The 17,359-nt window shown below is 40.2% G+C and overlaps 1 protein-coding gene across 1 annotated transcript in view; it reads left to right on the top strand.

The window, feature by feature from the left end:
• The window catches only part of PEPD (peptidase D), a 126,204-nt gene that overhangs the window by 17,932 nt on the left and 90,913 nt on the right, over nt 1–17,359 (top strand). Inside the window, exons 4-7 of the mRNA XM_065848036.2 lie at nt 2,028–2,091; nt 3,967–4,014; nt 5,667–5,728; nt 11,828–11,872. Of these exons, the coding sequence (XP_065704108.1) occupies nt 2,028–2,091; nt 3,967–4,014; nt 5,667–5,728; nt 11,828–11,872 (219 nt within the window). The remainder of the gene's footprint in view (nt 1–2,027; nt 2,092–3,966; nt 4,015–5,666; nt 5,729–11,827; nt 11,873–17,359) is intronic.

The raw sequence follows: 17,359 nt of genomic DNA, 5'->3' as shown, positions 1-17,359 counted from the left end.
TATTAACCATAACCAAAGTATTAAATTGGCAGCAGTGTGCTGTAAACCGCACAATTATAGGAGGCAAGTTAAAAAATAATTGAAAAACAGCTTGTGAAAAGTCAGAAGTTTTCTGATTATCATGTTGGAAAATGAGACCTACTCTTGCTTAAACTGCATTCAGTGAATAAAATCCTGAAGATTTGTGGGTGTACTTTTAAGAAATATTTACAAGAAACAGTTCTTCAATTCAAACAATGCAGTTGTAAATGGTGCTTTGGAGGTATAGCTCTAAAGAGCATATATTACCATAAATTACTGTTGGCCATAAATTAGCTGGTTTTACAGTTGGGATTCTTCTGATACCGGATGAATTGGTTGAAACTGTAAAACAGAAGAAAAATGGAAATTGCAAAATCTGTTTGTGATGTTTCTGGAATATTAAAGTACTTGAATGTGTGAGGAATGAAGGAGGGGAGAAGGAGATGCCTGTAGGAGAAACAGAGTATGCAAAAGTTGGAGGTAAGGGAACTATAAAATACAAGGTATAGAAAGATAAGAGGATATAGTGATTTTTTTTTTTTAAATTAGATGCGAAATTAGCCAGGGAGAGAAGATAAATGATAATTCCTTTGAAATCTCCAACAGTGATAGGAAGAGTCCACAAAAGGGGCATTGTAAAAGGCAACATAAAATGAGATATTTTTGAGTGGTACTTTCATAGATTAATTTTTTGAAAGTCTGTGATCTACTTCTTGGGAACACCATAAACATTTTCACGTTGTCGCTTGTGTCTCAGCCCAGTACTGTTTGGAGCATACAGGAACGTAAAATGAAAAACGAGCGCACAAAGTTGAGAAAATGCTGTAACTCGGAGCTCTGACCTCATACTGCAGACGGCTGAGGCTCCTAAAGATGCTGAACTGTTTGTCCCACCACTTCTGCTGTTCTTCACTGCACGGGGTAGAAATGTTCTTTGGTCTCGAGTCTGATTTATTATTTCCTCAGCTGTTTCTGTGCTCTTGCAGTCCAACATTTAACCAGCGGAAGGGTCGGTCCTGTGCACACCTCAGAAGTGTCTCTCAAGAAGCAAAATGCAGAGGATCATTCCAGTTCTTCCAACCACATTTTCTTCTCCCATTTTCTTTACTCTGTGAAAGTTAGCGGGTTGGTTGGTTGGTTGGTTTGTTTTTCTTTTGATTTTGCATTTTCAGAATTACACTGGTTATTTCAGTTTTTGGAGGGATGGAGATTGTAATCAGCGGCTGAAGTCTCATGAATAACCAGCTGCTACTGTGAAGTGAAGGAAGGAGCGATGGTCCAGCCCCTGTACCGGGGGGCCGGTGGGGAGCCCTGGGGCACTGACCCACACCAGTGTGTGCCCCGACTGACTGCGAGCAGATCTTTCATAGGATTCCTGCGTTCTTCTTGCGTTTAGAAAAAACTCTCTGGTAGGGTATCGGGAGAAAATAGCAGAAGTGATATAGTTTTGGGCAGGGGCATGTGGAGCTGCACACCGTGTTGTGTTAGAGGAGTGAATATCTGCTGTCCTGAGGAGCAGAGGCAGCAGAGTCCATGTCTTCATAACCCTCAGTCTGCTTCATGTTCACATCAGAGGGGTTACCAGGTAGAAAATGAACGTTTTGATCGTATTTTGAATCTAATACAGAGCATACCAGCCTTTTGCTATTTCCACATCCTTCCAATGTCTGGTGGGTTGGAAACTTGTATATAAATGGCATGGCAAAATCTTCAACAAAACTGTCTTGTGTACAGTGTATGGGGAAAAAAAAACCCTTAAATTCAGGAGGAGACCGTAGAATCAAAGTATCAAGCATGGACTGGATTGAAGCACACTGATTTTTGTAGCCATGGCAATTTTCTGTGTAATCTCCTATTTTGAGAAATGGAGTCAAGGATAAGATTATTAAAACATTCCTCATATCTGACTCTGTTGTTGTGATAGTAGAGGACATTATTTCTTTGTCTGTGGCCTTATTAAATATAACCGTAAAACTAAATCCAAATGTTTCTTTTCTTTTCCAAAGGATTCATCCCCCTGAATTCTTCAGGAATAAGTACGCTGTCGATGAGGTCCACTATGTGAACGAGGTGAGTTGTCTGTCGCTGAATATCTTGCAGTGAATACAAAATCAATATGTGGCAGTGATTTTACTTAATTTCAGCCCTCTGCTTACTGGGTGTCTCCTGACTTGGCGGGACCTTTTTCCCCCACCAGCTGGTGGAAAGTCTCCTTCATTCTTAAAAAGCGCCTGTACATTTTTTTTTTTAAAGGCTGAACACCAAGGTCTTAATCTGAACACAGTCTCATGAACATGTTCTGTGCACTATGAGACCTGTCATTCTGTGTCTTTATTCAACAGAAGTGTGTTGCTAAATACTTTTTCTGCAGTGCCTTGGAGATTTGGGGCGATTGCTGTCAGGGAGATTGCATGTCCTGACTCTCACTTGGAAACCTACATTTATTTGATGCCTCCAGAGAGCTGTGAGGAAAGGCTGCCTGCCTTACTCTTAGTTTATGTTGAGTCATTTTAGTATTTGAATAAGCAAATATATTTGTATTTCCAAATGCGAGTGTGACTTGCTTAGTTAGGTTTCTCATTTCATTTCTGAGCAGATGTTTGCATAGTTATGCACCTGGCCAGTTACCTTTTCTTTGGTAGGAAGGCTCAGTAGGGTGAGGGCAATATTCCTACCAAGCTTTGTGGGTGCTTTTCATGGAGAGCAGCTTGAAAAGGAGGATTCTGATGGTTCTGTCCCTGCAGAGCACTAACTCTGACTCGCTAGACCAAAAATTTTGCTCTCATCAGCTGTGAGGATGTTTTACTTCGTTATGAAAATGAAATGAAGTTTGATCCTGTATTTCAGTAGCTGGGGGTGGAGGAATCTGCAGAGAGGTTACTTTTTGACACGTGTGAGTTGGAGTCATGTAGAGTGCCGGTGCTCCAGTGCTCATCTGTCACATGGCGAAAATTGCAAGTGGAAAATCCATATCCTATTTTTAAAAATTAATTTTGGATCACCTTAGTTGTTTTAGGTCAGTTTCCATCAACAAATACCTTTATTGTGGTTCTGTTCTGTGCTTCCTTGCCGCTTAAAAAACTCATTGATGGGAACAAGAGCTCTTTATGTGGACCAGTAAATTGTCCCAAAATAAAGGCTGTTTTCCATCTGGACTACATGGATGGAAGTTAGAAGCTATTGAAGATTGCAACGAAAATGTTCGACTTTCAAAGGTTCTTCCTCTGACTTTTACCTGGTTTGCCAAGGAATTGGTTTTCCACCATCAGGACACTAGGGGCCTCATTTACAGGATAGCTTTATGTCAACAAATGGCCAACCTGTGTGAACATGTAATTCTGATGTTTCATGGGGAGGAAGAACAAAAAGACAAAACAAACCCTGAGGAATGCGGAATTGGTATTTTTATACCTCACTGCCTTATGCTTTCTTTTGTTAATATTTATCAGTGTGCTATTAAGCTGGTTTAAAGCTCATAGAACTGTGCTCCATGGAGTTAAGTCATCTGCTCATTGCCTCAAGTAATGTGTAATTGAGTGCCCACCTTTCTGCAACTGCTCTGAAAGCCCAGTTCTCTATTAGTCCAATGATTTTGTTCTCAATTTGTAAATGTTTGAAAAGATACTGTAGGAGCTCTTTGGCTCATATTTCCTCTGTCTTTCAAATGATGACAATAGACTCAATCTTAAGTTATATTTGGTATTTATGTGTTTAAAGAACAGCATGAACTTAAGCACTGCATTTCTGTCTAAATACTTTGTGACCTACTGACTCTTGTTACAAGTGTCAGGCACTACTACAATTTCTGAAAGATATCAGAGGAGCATTTGTTTTGTCTTTGCAGCTCGTTTACTTTGTGTGCAGCAAATGCTGATGACATTTGTGTCAATGTGACTATAAGGAAGAAATAGAGAAAAATAATAGCAATCTAAAACTTCTTTTTAGATATCCAGTGTCTTGACTTCGAAGAATCCTGCTGTGCTCCTTACTTTGGTGAGTTATATTATTCTGAAAAATAACTATGTGTTTTCTTCAATAAGGAGATCAGTTTATTCAGTATTTCTGTGACCTGCCATGCCCTATCTTTTCCTCCTCATCTTCACCAAGTTAGAAGCCACCTGTGCATGGTCATCTAGTCACCCGGCTCCTCCATGATCTCAAGATTTGTAACCTCTGGCCATGCAGTCTGTATTCTCTCTGACAAAAGCTTTATCTGTTTTCTGGTAAAACATGACAAGACTCTTGGTACATGGACCATACTGTCCTCCAGCCTATATACAATGGTTCCAAACTCCATTTTTCTCTTCCATTGCTCTTGTCACGTCATGAGCACGTTTGGGCCTTTCTGTGAGAATCACACATAGATTCAGGGAACAGTTTTCCTTCATTGGGTGGGTTGGTAGGAAGAACTTCTGAGAGGAGGGAGTGATATCGCACAGCTGCCAAGTATTGTGAATGATGCCTGCTCATTTTTCTGGAAGAAGGATGAATGGATGTAAAGCCTGTGCAAGTTTCTTCTTCCCCATCACCCCTCTCCCAGCTTCTTTCCTTGACAGATGTTTTGTAAATCTCTCACTATTAAAAGTGTCTGATTTCTCGTCTCCAATCTATTTCAGAAATTATTTCCCGACTCTGAGCTTTCCCTTACAGCAAATGCAGCGGCAGCTCCTGGATTTCTTGTTTTCCCATTGTAGTTACCAGACAGAACTCTTACCAAAAATTCCTCCTTAAGCAGTCATGTAGAATGAGATCTGATTTCTTTATCCATTATAACCGAGGCCCTCAATAGTTTTCAGTCTTTCTTGCACTTATATTTCTATACACACACACATACACGTATAAAAGATGACCCTACAGCTTTTTTCATGTTCTTTAAGAGAAATGTGTGGGAAAGGGAATATTTGACCATCTTGTGCTTCTTACCATTCATTTCAGCACATCAGGTTGTCCGTTAGTTGTCACTCCCTGGGCATCCCATTGTAACTGGGAATTTTCATGTAACTCCTGGCTGAGCGGATGGAGCTGTGATGCTTTCACCTTCCTCCCACTGCCATGAGGGGCACACAGAGAAGGGAAGAACACTGCTCTTCACTTTGAATGGAAACTTGGTCCTCTCCTCCTGTGGTCTCATCCCAGATACAGAACTGGGACGTTTCTCCACAGGGTTTCCCAGACACATGTCAGAAGTCTTCATCTGCCATGTAGCAGCCAAAATCCTCTTGCTTATGCTGCTTGCTTGAAAGGAAGGCTGTAGGGGAGCGGCATGCACATTTAAATACCAAGCCTTGCCAAGGCAGTGTGTAATAATTCATTTTTAAATGAAATTACTTAGCAAGAAACCTTCCCTGTTTGTTACTCCCTTGCCCTTTATTATTATATAGGTCTCCTAGCTGCCTCTCAAGACATAAGGGAATTAGAAATCAGAGCTTGCCATTTTCCTAAGCAGCACATCTTGACCTGAGTTCTACACTCATCTCCTATGGAACAAATAATTTCTTATATTGGTCAGCATTTGAACAAGCAGTCTGCTTGTAAGCATGTGTAAGTTTTCATCAAGACTTCCTGCCACCAGGTTCTCCTGATTTAAATTTTGAATACTTGTGTTTGGCTCAGAGTCATGATCCTTTTAATCTTTTCCCTCCCAGCGCGGCATTAACACTGATAGTGGAAATGTCTCCAAAGAAGCTTCATTTGAGGGAATCAGCCAGTAAGTGACAAAGCTTTTTTATACATTAATTATTGCATAGTTATGTTGAATTTATTTTACATTTCACATTAAATTATGTTTTTTCCTAATGACAGGATGTTGAATGGTAGATCAAATGTATTGGTATTTCTTCCAAAACAAAATATTTGACGTGTTTCTAATGTCTTGAAGTACAGTGGTGTGTTTTTCGGGAATCTCTTTTGTATATAAGGTCATCTAATGTTTCCCTTTCTTTGTGTTTGTTTTATGTATCTAAAACCAAACATATCCATCCTTCCACCTCCATTTCCACTTTTGGGATTGGAATATTTGGTTTTCAGATTTCAGGAAATGAATCTTCAAGAGCAGCTTCTCTCAGTGGTTTCCTTGTACCATATTAAGGTGGATATAGGGATTCTGGTATGCACCATCTTCTGAAAAGATATTGCATTACAGGTGTAAATTAATGATCACTTTTCTGCCCAGATGTGATCTTTTAGTGTCCCTTGGTGATGTCTTCTTATGAAGTTTGGCTACTAATGGGGTGAAAATGTCCTCCTGCATGCAGTATTTTGAAAAGGCAGTAAATAAAAATACATCACAGCCTCTCTGGGACGTGAGGATGATGGCCTCAATTTTGAATGAAATACAACTGTCTGTTCTGTTATGACATCCTAAAATTAGATCATTTTCCATTTTAGCTCAAGTGTATGGCAAAAAAGAAACAAAGCCTCCCACCAAAAAAGCCTGTTAAAATAAACACTTGTGATGAATGTTGAGTAATGACCTTTTTTTACAATCCTTGACTCTCAGTCACCCCGTTGTATTTTTCTCCATCCACCTCTGTCAGCAGCGTATTAGTTATGCAGTGATGATGGTAATGCACAGAATTTGCTGCAGGTCTGCACGCTCATTTTTGTAGTCCTAGAGCACGGTTTCTGCGTGTAAACCAAAATCTGGAATCCAATTCCATCATTACTTCGTTCTTCTCTGTACAACCAAAATGGCAACTTAGTGTTTCTGTCAGGGATATTTGGAACCAGGGTGGCAGATGTTCAGACATCTTTTACTGCCCAGTGAAGTAAATATAAACTTCTAGAATATAACAAGCAGTTTTTAATGAATATTTGTAGATTTCTCCACTGTTACAGCAGTATGATGCTCCCTTGCTTTGACCAAGCAGATATTCAGTCGTCTTGCACTCTGCAGGTACAGGTGGACTCCAGCATCTGTGCAGAGCGATACCTCTGGTTTTATCTGAGGCACCTCCACATGAAATATGAACAGTTATTAACACTAGCCGTAATTAATTATAGGAGTGATATAAAAGGTCTGTTCGAAGTACCAAAAAGCCCTTTCCCCCCGCCCCGAATTTCACTAAACACTAATTAGTAACACATTCTGTTAGTAGTCAACATTGAGGTAGGAAGCCACTCCATTTAGCACTTGATTTGGGATTTTATCACGTCTCCTACAACACTTACAGGGATTAATGATATTTTATCGCTGGCTTCCAAGTTTGCAGTAAACATGCTGTCGGTGTTCTCCAGGAGGAGTGCTTCCTCATTCTTTTGGGGCGATTTCCAGCTGTTTGGCAGATACTTCTCTTTTGAGACCCAGGATACCTCATCCCTCTCCACCCAAGGCACCAAGTTGTTCCTTTCACTGCCTTCAATAGATCTGGTTGGTGTCTTTCTCCAGATACTTGTGGTACAGAAGAGCAAGTGTTGATTTTGTTGTTGGATGTGCTGGAGATCCACTACCCTCTTCTGACAGATGTTGTATTCTGGGGTCTCATTTGCTTCCATCTTCTGGCTGCCTGGCCAAGATGTATTTGCTTGCAAGGGCTCTTCTGTGTGGCTCCTGTTCCCATTTGTTTTTTTTTTTGCTAGAATGACTGCTGTGGGTTTGGTTGGGTTTGGGTTCATGTGGGTTTTTTTGGTGGATAATAATAGAAATAATTGTATCATTTCCTGAAAAAGCTGCACCTTGCTGTCTTTGCAGGCTGTTGTCCTGCTCCTGTCAGAAGCTGCCACCTTCTTGCGCTAATGATGTTCCTTCCCTGCCTTTACTTTTTGAACCTTTTGAACTTCTTACGGAACACAATTCCCTAAACTATTTGATTTATTTTTCCACTGTAACAAATAGTCATTTGAGACAAAATGTCTACTGTAGTCCTGTATTTTTTCTGTGCTCCCCCTGAAGATCACCCCAAAGTTATTTTTGTCCTGCTAGCAATGACCCAACTTGATTTTATACTGATAACAGAGCCTATAATAGTTAATCATATGATAGTTTCCATTAGCTTGCATATAGCGCTCTCATACAACAAAGTATGTCGTACTGATAAAAAAAGCTTGTATGTTGCTGCAGTCTGTGGAATGGAGAATGTCTGGGGACAGGGACTTCAGACAGGAGACCTGGACCATTTCCTGGTGGTGGTCCTGGTGATTCCCCTCACACCGGCGCTGTTCACAGCCGCTAAGGATCCTGCAGAAATGACTTGCGCTCACTTGCTTCAGGTGGCTTAAACATAGAAGGCAGATTTCTAAAGTAGTTCTAATGCGTTGTTTTCTAGAAATATGTATTTCTGTTTGCTAACCGAGGATAGTTCTGTGGGGTTTTTGGTTATTGTTGTTGGTTTTTGTTTTTCTAATTTGTGGACCCATTTTTCAGACTGAAAAACGTGCGGGAATTTTCATGTCTAACCATGTGGTGCTTACGTAGCGCTTGTGAAAGTGCTTTGAGATGGTGTGACTGACCATACAGAAAATGGATTTTGAACCTTTGTGGATAAACACTAATGTGCCATATTCCTCAAAACACCATTGAACAAATCTTTGCTTGCTGTGTTGGGTGGTTTTGTTTTCATGCTCAGAATCAATTGATGTAAAAGATGGACAGTTTAAGCAATTGTACCTGATGATTAAAGTTTTTCAGTAAATTATTTTCTCTCATAACGGCACTTGTTGCGTATGACTGTGAAGAAGAGTAGGAAATTCTAACATTGTGTATGAATACGTTTTAGATTTTTATCACCATATACACACAAAGTGTATTTGTTAAACTGACAGAGGGTCTCATTATACAGTGTAATTATACAGGAGGTGTAGATTTCTAGCTTTTTTTTTAACTAATGAAATTGTCTTGCATGTTAAAGAACAACCAAGTATGAAATTAATTTGGGCATGCCTTTCAGTGTAGCATTTCTTAGTTCTGTGTTGATTAAATGGAAGTATTAATACGTTACAAATTGCAGCTGTAGCAAAATGTCAATTTGTTTTCTTCCTCAAGACCACATATCTCATCATCTAAATATTTTCAGTTTGCAAATTGCAGGAAAATGTAGAATTGGATTGATCTGCATCATCCTCTTAATGTTAGGGCAGTACGTGATTTTTAAGTTTATTGTCTAGTGGGATCAGAACTTTTCTGCAGGGGACAAGGTAGGGTGATCTTTTGGTAAGACTTTGTGCACAGTTTATGTGAACTAAAAACCATTTGTGTCCTACTGGTGATGACAAGTTCTCCCCCCTGAACTTCTTATCTAACCAGTAACTTTTAGGACGTGTTTTGTTTAGCTGCCTTGTTGGTGACTGAAGTGGAGCATAACCTGGTAAGGAGCTTCGGGAGTCTGGCAGCTGTGCAGAGCTGGCCCTGTGACACAGGACACATGGCTGGCACGAGCTGGGGGGCCGAGACACTCCAGCCCGTAATAGTTGGCTTCCTTGAAAAAGCTACACACAATAGGTCAGATTCCCTTCTAAATCTGAATTGAGGCAGTGTCCTGGCGGTCTAAGATTTTGTTTTATACTTGACATTATACCACAAAGTCTGTCTTTCAGGTGAGAGATAAAACTGCCATTCAGCCGATGACCTCCTGCCCCTTCTCCCGCCCCAGCACCCCCTGTTTCAGTCCTGCTGCCTTTCTGTGGGTTTAATTAGCTGCCCCAGTTGACAGCAACTAGAATTTTAAGGAGCTGCCACATAGTAAGTGGTCCCAGCCAGTAAGTAAAACTTGCACTTCTGGAAGCACCAAGTTCAAGAAGAACCTTTAGGGGCACAAAAGGTGCAAGGGACTGTCAGAGATGGTACATCTCTTGGCTGAAATTGCTTTTCTAAAAGATAATTATTTGAGCTATCATAAGCCTATGCCAGTGTAAAATCCCCTTTCCTTTTTTATAATGCTCAGACAAGGGACAGTCTTCTCTTATGAGGTTCATCGTTTTACTGTTTGGCTCATTTGATTTGCTTTTGGTTTAATCTGTTTGTGGTTAAAGTGTGTGTGTCGGGTTCTTGAGAGAAGAGATCTGAATTTTCAGGGTGTAAGCCTTCTGTACCTGTCCTTCCCTGCCCTTGATTTTCTTTGGTTCCTTCATTATAGCCGTAGTTTATACTTGTCTTGTTTGCATAGAGCTGGTGTTGGAGCTTTCTGCATGGCTGCAGTGTCTCCTGAACATTTGCCTTTGCTGACCTGTTGTTTTCTGTCTGACACGCTGATGACAATCATTGAAAGTCCTTGTGTCTGGTGTTGCAGGTGCAGCTTAATTCTTCTGCATCTTGGTTTTCTGTGGCAGTGTCTGTTGGTGCTTTACAGCCAAACAGGGAGCTCAGGCTTTGGGGATGTTTTTTTTAGAATTTTTATATATTGATTTTACTATATCATTTGTATATTTTCTTCTATATAAACTTTTACTGGCTCTTCCATTCCAGAACTATGTCTGCATTGGCCTCCATAGGTAGTAGTTGTTGGGATAGTGACCATTAAATTCAAAAAGTGTCCTTTTTCTCTGGTTTTACAAGACTTCCTTGTTTGTAAGAACCGACTTTATTCTATAATGTTGCATTGTTCTGTGACTTGTGGCTTTATGTATTGTGTTGCTTTTCCGGTGGCTTCTAATTAAAGCCATAATACTGAATACCATACAGCTTGTCCTTGTTGAATGTTGTGATAAGTTGTTGTGTCCTGCCTTGGAGTAGGAATACAAAGCCATTAACCTCCCCCGTGTTCAGATTTTATAAGTTTGTAAGCATATGTTCTTGAAAAAGAGAAGCATAGGTTTTTTTATTCTGCTATCTGAGGATGCAGGAAGACCCTTGTACAATCAGAAGAGACTCCCAGATATTTTTTTAATTGGATTTGCGCATTGATTGTTCCCTTCTGAGGAATAAAGAATGGTTAATAACCTGGAATAGGTTTTATTTTTCCTTCAAAAATGTGGGAAAACGCATTGTTGCCTTACAACGTTCTTCTGAAGATCTGCTGGGAGCGTTGGGGCGTTTTAATTCCCTTAAATGCCCTAACTGAAGAGCCAACAGTCCTGAGTCAGACAAAAATATCTTTGATGCGGAACACTCCTTAGGATTTAAATTGTAAGCAAAAAACCCCTTGAACAATGCTTGAAAATCTGTTTGTGTTCCACTTAATTACTCAGCTTTTTACTCTATTGGCCACTGTAATGTTATTGTTTAGAGAGCCTCAGAGTAGTTCCAAGAACACATGAATTGCTAATGTGGAAAATAAACAGGAAGAAAAAGTTGTGCGTGAGGCCAAGGTGAGATGGAAGCTTTTGCTTTGCCTCTTCTGTAGATCGGAAAAGACAAGAAGAGGTTGCTTTCCTTTTCACAATCCTCTGAGCAATCTTGTTTATCACGTGCCATGTTCCGTGCACGCAAAAATTGAAAGGCATAAACCGAAGGATGTAATTAGCAATTCGCTGTGTTTAATTTTGTTGAAGAGTGTTTGATGAGCAAAGTTAAAATCGCAGAACAATTCTGCTCGGAAGGTTCCCTCTGGAGGCCGATCTGGTCCAATCCACACTCATAGCAGTGGATTTTGTCAAAAGAAGTTTTTCAAATATGTCCTGAACATACTGTTACTCCAGTTTCCGCACATTCTTAAAATACCAAAATAAAACAAAACACCGGCACAGAGCAGATGAGTGTGTGCACTCTCCTCATGGGGATCTATACTGATCTATACTGCATTCCAATACAAGGTTTACCTTTGCAGGTTTTCACATCCTCAGGGAAGACACTTAAATAAAGAGAAGTAAATATACAGTCTTTGCTGTTGTGTGTTTGGCTGTTTTTAATGTATATATACTTTTTTTTTGGTAGATTTAATGTGAACAACAAAATCCTTCATCCTGAAATTGCAGAATGGTGAGTAGCATAAAATCTTTGACTACTGTTGAATGTGCTTATGTCCTGTACCATTGCCTCAGAGAGATTTCCTCAGCAGAAGCCTCCTAGTTTACTATATGAGTATTAATTTTAAGCTGATTTCATGTCATGGGGTGGAAATAATGTACAGAAATGAAAACAAGGCCAGGTAACAGCATTGAAAAGTGAGGAATTTATGTAACATTTCTTGGGCATTGTGTCTGGATATACATTCTTTTGGAGTTAAATCACATTGTTCTAAATGTGAATTTGTATGAATAAGAAAAGCGCTGAGGATAATACATATTCTACCAATGGAAATCAAAGGTAGATGAAAACTGTCTGAACAGGTAATATTTAATAGGGTGTTATTACTTCTCCAGGATTTATTTTAACAGCATTAATTTTGTTGAATTATTCTTCATGTAACTATAGTTTGTAATTCTAGGGGAATTCTGCTGTAGCCTGTCTAGAATAGGCAAAATTAAAGAGTGTGACTAAGTGTATTAGCGGCTTGCAAAGCTACTGTATTTTGCCAGTTTTCCTCTTTTGGTCACCATTGCTGACTTTGTTCTCTGAATTGCTTCATAACTTGGGATTGCTAGTTTTCCATTTGGGAAAGGAACTGAGGAAACAACATAGTGGATTTTTGTTAATGAATTAGGTTTTTTATTAATCTAGAAATGAGAAAGCAAATCCTTGGTTAAGACAGATACGCTTGGAGTTTTAAAATAGAAACAGGAAAGTGTACCTTTTGACTACCACTAATGTGGCTGATTGTATGATAGCCTGTTATTCCGTTTAATGTTTATTCTTAGCACATATGCTGAGAACAATCTTCTGCCTGCTGTATTCATCTACATGTAGTTGCCAGCTTGCAAGCTGGGGAGACGTTTTTTGAACAGCAGTGCGATTTCAGAACTTGTAGGATTTTAATAGGTCACATTTTTATTGTTACAGCTGTTTTTCATTGCTTAGCATGACATTGAAAACCAGTTGTGAAAGGAAAGAGGGAAGCAGGGGAACTTTGAGACATTTTTGTGTAACTTGAGTCATGTGTGGAGCCGGAGACTTGTAGTAGTGGGACTCATTGCTTCCAATCCTGCTGATGAGTGCAAGGAGGCATGTGAGAGCTTTGTAACACAGAAAATTGCTCAGGGTAACGATTTTTACATCTTGCCTATTCTGTCCTTCTAGAATTCAAACCCTTCCTTTTCCAAAACAAAGAATTGATTTCCAAATCTAAGCACGCACTGGTCAACCTTTGAGGTGGAGAGTACTGACGAATGTAGACAGAGCATGACTTCAGCAGCTGATGTGTAGGGATGCACAAATTAAAGACAATTAGGAATACTTGGTAAAGAAGGAGCTTAGCAAAAGACCTGTTCTCTTTTAGAAATATCATTAGTGTTTACCTAGTCAAGCTCCTGCCCTTACAGATGTTGATAGGAAAGATAGAGAAATGTTCATGCATGCTCTGAGACGCCCAATGCTGTGCTACACTGCTTCCCAAAATAATAGAATGGGTAAGTCACATTAGAAGTTCTTCATACCGTCTTACTTTCTCGCAGAGGTGTCTGCTGCCAAATTCTAGTAGGTTGATTTGGTGTTGGGCTGCAGTTTGTTCTGTTGTTTAAGATGCTGGAACTTTCGGCCTCTGCCACTTCATTGTCATGTGCCCAACAGCCAGAGGACTCTCTGGGACCTGACGAACCATTTAAAGTGCAGAGGAGGGAGCTGCATCCTCAACCTGACGGTGCCATTTCTGTGCTCCTCTTGTTTTCCCACCATTTTATACTTGGTAGCAGAGAAAAACAAGGAGCAAGAAAGGCCTGATCTGACTTACACGCTTTGATCTGTAGATACAGCAGCACTATGGGGAGAGAGATGACAATTTTAGCTGTGAGAGGCTCTGGATTAGGGCTACGAGTGTGTTCCTAAGCCAGCTTTCATTCCGGTCATGTCCACCTTACCAGGGTGTCGCCTGATAAGCTTTTTCTCCTCTGTGGTTTGGGTTAATGGGGGATTAAATCTTCTTCAGGAAGCTCAGGGATGGTCAAACATGAGGCCCATGTACGGAAATAGACAGAGCATCGAGGCAGTAGAAAAGCAGGACTTGGAGCTGCTCATTGTGGTGCAGGGAGAATCTGTTCTGTGAACTGTGAGTGCCAGCCTGGAATTCTGATTTTAGGCTCTCTGTGATCTCACGGAGCAGAGGTGCTTGGTACGGCCTTCCCTCCACCTGGCTTTTGAGGAAAAGGAGTTCTCAGTGAAGCCAAGTTCAGGTTTGCATTCAAAAGTGTTTTAAAAGGTTTTGTCAAGTTTGGTGGCTTACATTTGAAGTCAGAAGTATGTTAAAGACCATTGTTGGGGTTTAAGCATCTGGTGAAATCAATGCATGAATGATAGGCTATGTGTATTAAAACTTCCTAAAGTAGAAATTTCCTTGGAATGTCAAGTTATAGCCCAAGAACCTTTCTTTGGAAAGCAGTAACATTTTTAAAATTAAGCATAGTTTTCTCTTAGGAAGATTAATTTTTGGGGCATTATATTCTAGGCTAGAAAATTGCTTCATTTGAATCATATGCTTGCATAGATGCATTTTAAATTCAGCAAACTCTGAACTACTGTGTTTTACACGATACTTGTCAGAAGAACTCCGATCTATACCGTGCTGTCAAAACTGCCAACAAGAGGTGAAATGGCTGAGCTTTCCGAACCAGCCAGGGAGAACTGGGAGCTACAAAAGGCAACTCCGGTATTATATGGTCTTCTAAGAAAATGCAGAGAAAAAGGTTCAATACTGACAAGGGACAAAGCATTTGTGGTTAAGGATCTGTTGCCTCCCTTGCTTACTCATCTTTTTTCAAGATCTCAGTGTTTTCTGACTTGCTATGAAACTTAAGGATAAAACATAAAAGAATCTGACCTTAGACTGGATTTCAGCAGTTTGCAGAGGGTGTTTTAATATTTTTCCTTTTTTTCATTGATTGAATGTGTTTTCAAACACATTTGAACACTTTCATTTTAAACTTCAGGCCTTCCATTTAAAATTTGATACTGAATGTATACGCTAAGTATTGATCTCACTGTTTTGAAAAGAAAAAGTCATCTAACAGAAGACAAACTCCGAATGTGCTCACATTATCTCCCTAGTAACCAAAAGGAATTTTTTCTGTACCAGCTCTTAGCAAAATGGCCTTTTGTTACTTCAGCATCCCAGTGTCTGTCTACCATGATTGTGGTGGTGCTACAAGATAAACATTTAGCAATGTATGGCTCATTTTGTGCCTGTATATACTGTGTTTTCCTGGGACCTCAATGAAATTGAATTTGATAGTTACACATGGAAGATTTCGTATATTCTGGATTTTGCATTTGATGGAAAGCCAGAATTGTTTCTTTAGGGAAAGTAAGCTGTGTGTTAAAGTCTTAAAGCTGGACATATACTTCTTTTCAGAGGTTTATTTATGTTGTAAACCTCTTAACATAGACTCATAAAATGGTTTGAGAGATCATCTAGTTCCAACCCCCCTGTACCTTCTGCTGGACCAGGTTGCTCAAAGCCCCATCCAACCTGGCCTTGGACACTTCCAGGGATGGGGCATCCGCAGCTTCCTGGGCAGCGTGTTCAGTGCCTCACCACCCTCATGGGGAAGAATTTCTACCTTATATCTAATTTAAACCCACTTTTTTTCAGTATGAAGCCATCACCCCTTGTCCCATCACTACATGCCCTTGTAAAAAGTCCCGTTCCGTATTTTTGAACTGTTTCAAGATGAACTCCTGTGTTTGCTGTTCATGCAACTGTCTTTCAGAATCATACTTCTCCTTTGCATATGTGCATTACTGTTTATTGGCTTTGATGCTAATTCAGTTAGCAAGTTTTTACGTGAAAGCTTGCAGAAGAGCATAAATATATCAACTAGAGAAATTTCTATAAATAAAATGTGGAAAGGCAACAGCAGAGGTGAAAAAGGGCGAAGATGAGGCAGGGATGCGCAGTCCATGTAAATGAGCAGCATCTGTAGTTAATAGGTGGCCTGTAAACGTGATGTTTCCAGAAAGGCAAGGAGGAGTGGATATATCCACATGTTTTCCATGCACATCACAGAAAGCAGCCTTAAAGTGTGCACGCATGTACTATAAACAACAAAACAAGGCAGCTGGTAAACACCGAGCTGGTAATCGGGAACTAATAGATGGCATGATCAGGATTGGTGAATGCGCGTAGAGAATCAACATTTGTGTATCTTTGAGGAGAGCACTGGTTTAGGAAAATGTTGTTGAGTTATGCAAGTTTCAGCCTCATACGTGCCTCAAATTCTGTGTCCTGTTGACCACCTGGTAAATGGAAAAGAGGTTGTGTGTGAAGTTTGATATCCAGCCGCTTAAAATGCCCAAGCTTAACTTTAGGGCTGAAATGATACTTGTTTGTAGTAAAGCTGCTCTCTTCTGTTGTATGACTGAGGAAGAAGAAGTGTTTTTACACTGGTAAAATGGAAAAGGAAAAAAGAAAAAGTTAAAAGTTATAGGTCAATCCTGACAGTAGGAAACTTGTGCTCCTGTTTTAACTCGATTGTATTGAGTGTCTCGCCTGTTAATCTGACAACGGCCTTACACGCTGAATCTCAACATTTTTGCAATCGTGTTAGCTGGAGCCTGGAAGTGATTTGTCCCCATTAAAATATTAATGCATGTATGGAGATTGTGTAACTGGTCCGGGAACTGTTTTAAGTAGAAAGTTGAAGTTCATATTCGTGAACAAAGGTGGGACTTTCTTCCTAGCCTTAGCTTGGAAGTGGGGGGAAAACCCCATGAGAACTCTGAACCACTCATCACCTGCAAGATTGCCCAGCAGGGCTAACCGCAGACTAGCAGTGCTTTAATCCTGGCTTGGGAGAGCATTGCTTTTTGTGCCATCAAAACAGTGAGAATGTGCTGAAATAGGTGTCCTTCTGCTCCTGGAACACGCTGGTGGGAATGCCATCAACAGCACTACTGCAAACAGCTCAGGAGCACAGTGACTTTTGTTATCTAGTGGAGGGTGGAGTTGATGGTGTTCTCTGCACGGCTGTACATCCTCCCTCTCTTACCCGCTAACGGTTGGGGAGTGGTTTTTGTAGGTCTCAGAATTACTAAACATTTTCTGTAAAATGTTTCAGTGCTTGACCTTGTGTAAATGGAGGTGATGAGTTGCATAAAAAGTCTGTCTGCGGCTGAGCGTGAATGCAAAAAGACAGGTGTGAAGTTATGATCTAAAATAAACACCTTGACACTGAAGCCTTATGACCTAGTCAAGTAAAACAGGTGTTAATACTGTTTGCACTTGCTGTTGAGCAGTTACTGACTTGTATTACTGGCAGATCCCAATAAAGAGATTAGACAACTGAATTGTGAAACAACCCATTCTTCGGGCACTTGCGGATCATGGATATGTACTGTATATTGAAAGCAATTTAAAGGCACATCAAACAAGTATTAAAT

The sequence above is a fragment of the Patagioenas fasciata genome, chromosome 13, assembly GCF_037038585.1.
Source record: "Patagioenas fasciata isolate bPatFas1 chromosome 13, bPatFas1.hap1, whole genome shotgun sequence".
Classification (NCBI taxonomy): domain Eukaryota; kingdom Metazoa; phylum Chordata; class Aves; order Columbiformes; family Columbidae; genus Patagioenas; species Patagioenas fasciata.
The sequence above is the reverse complement of the archived record's forward strand: the minus strand, read 5'-3'. Positions and strand labels throughout refer to the sequence as shown.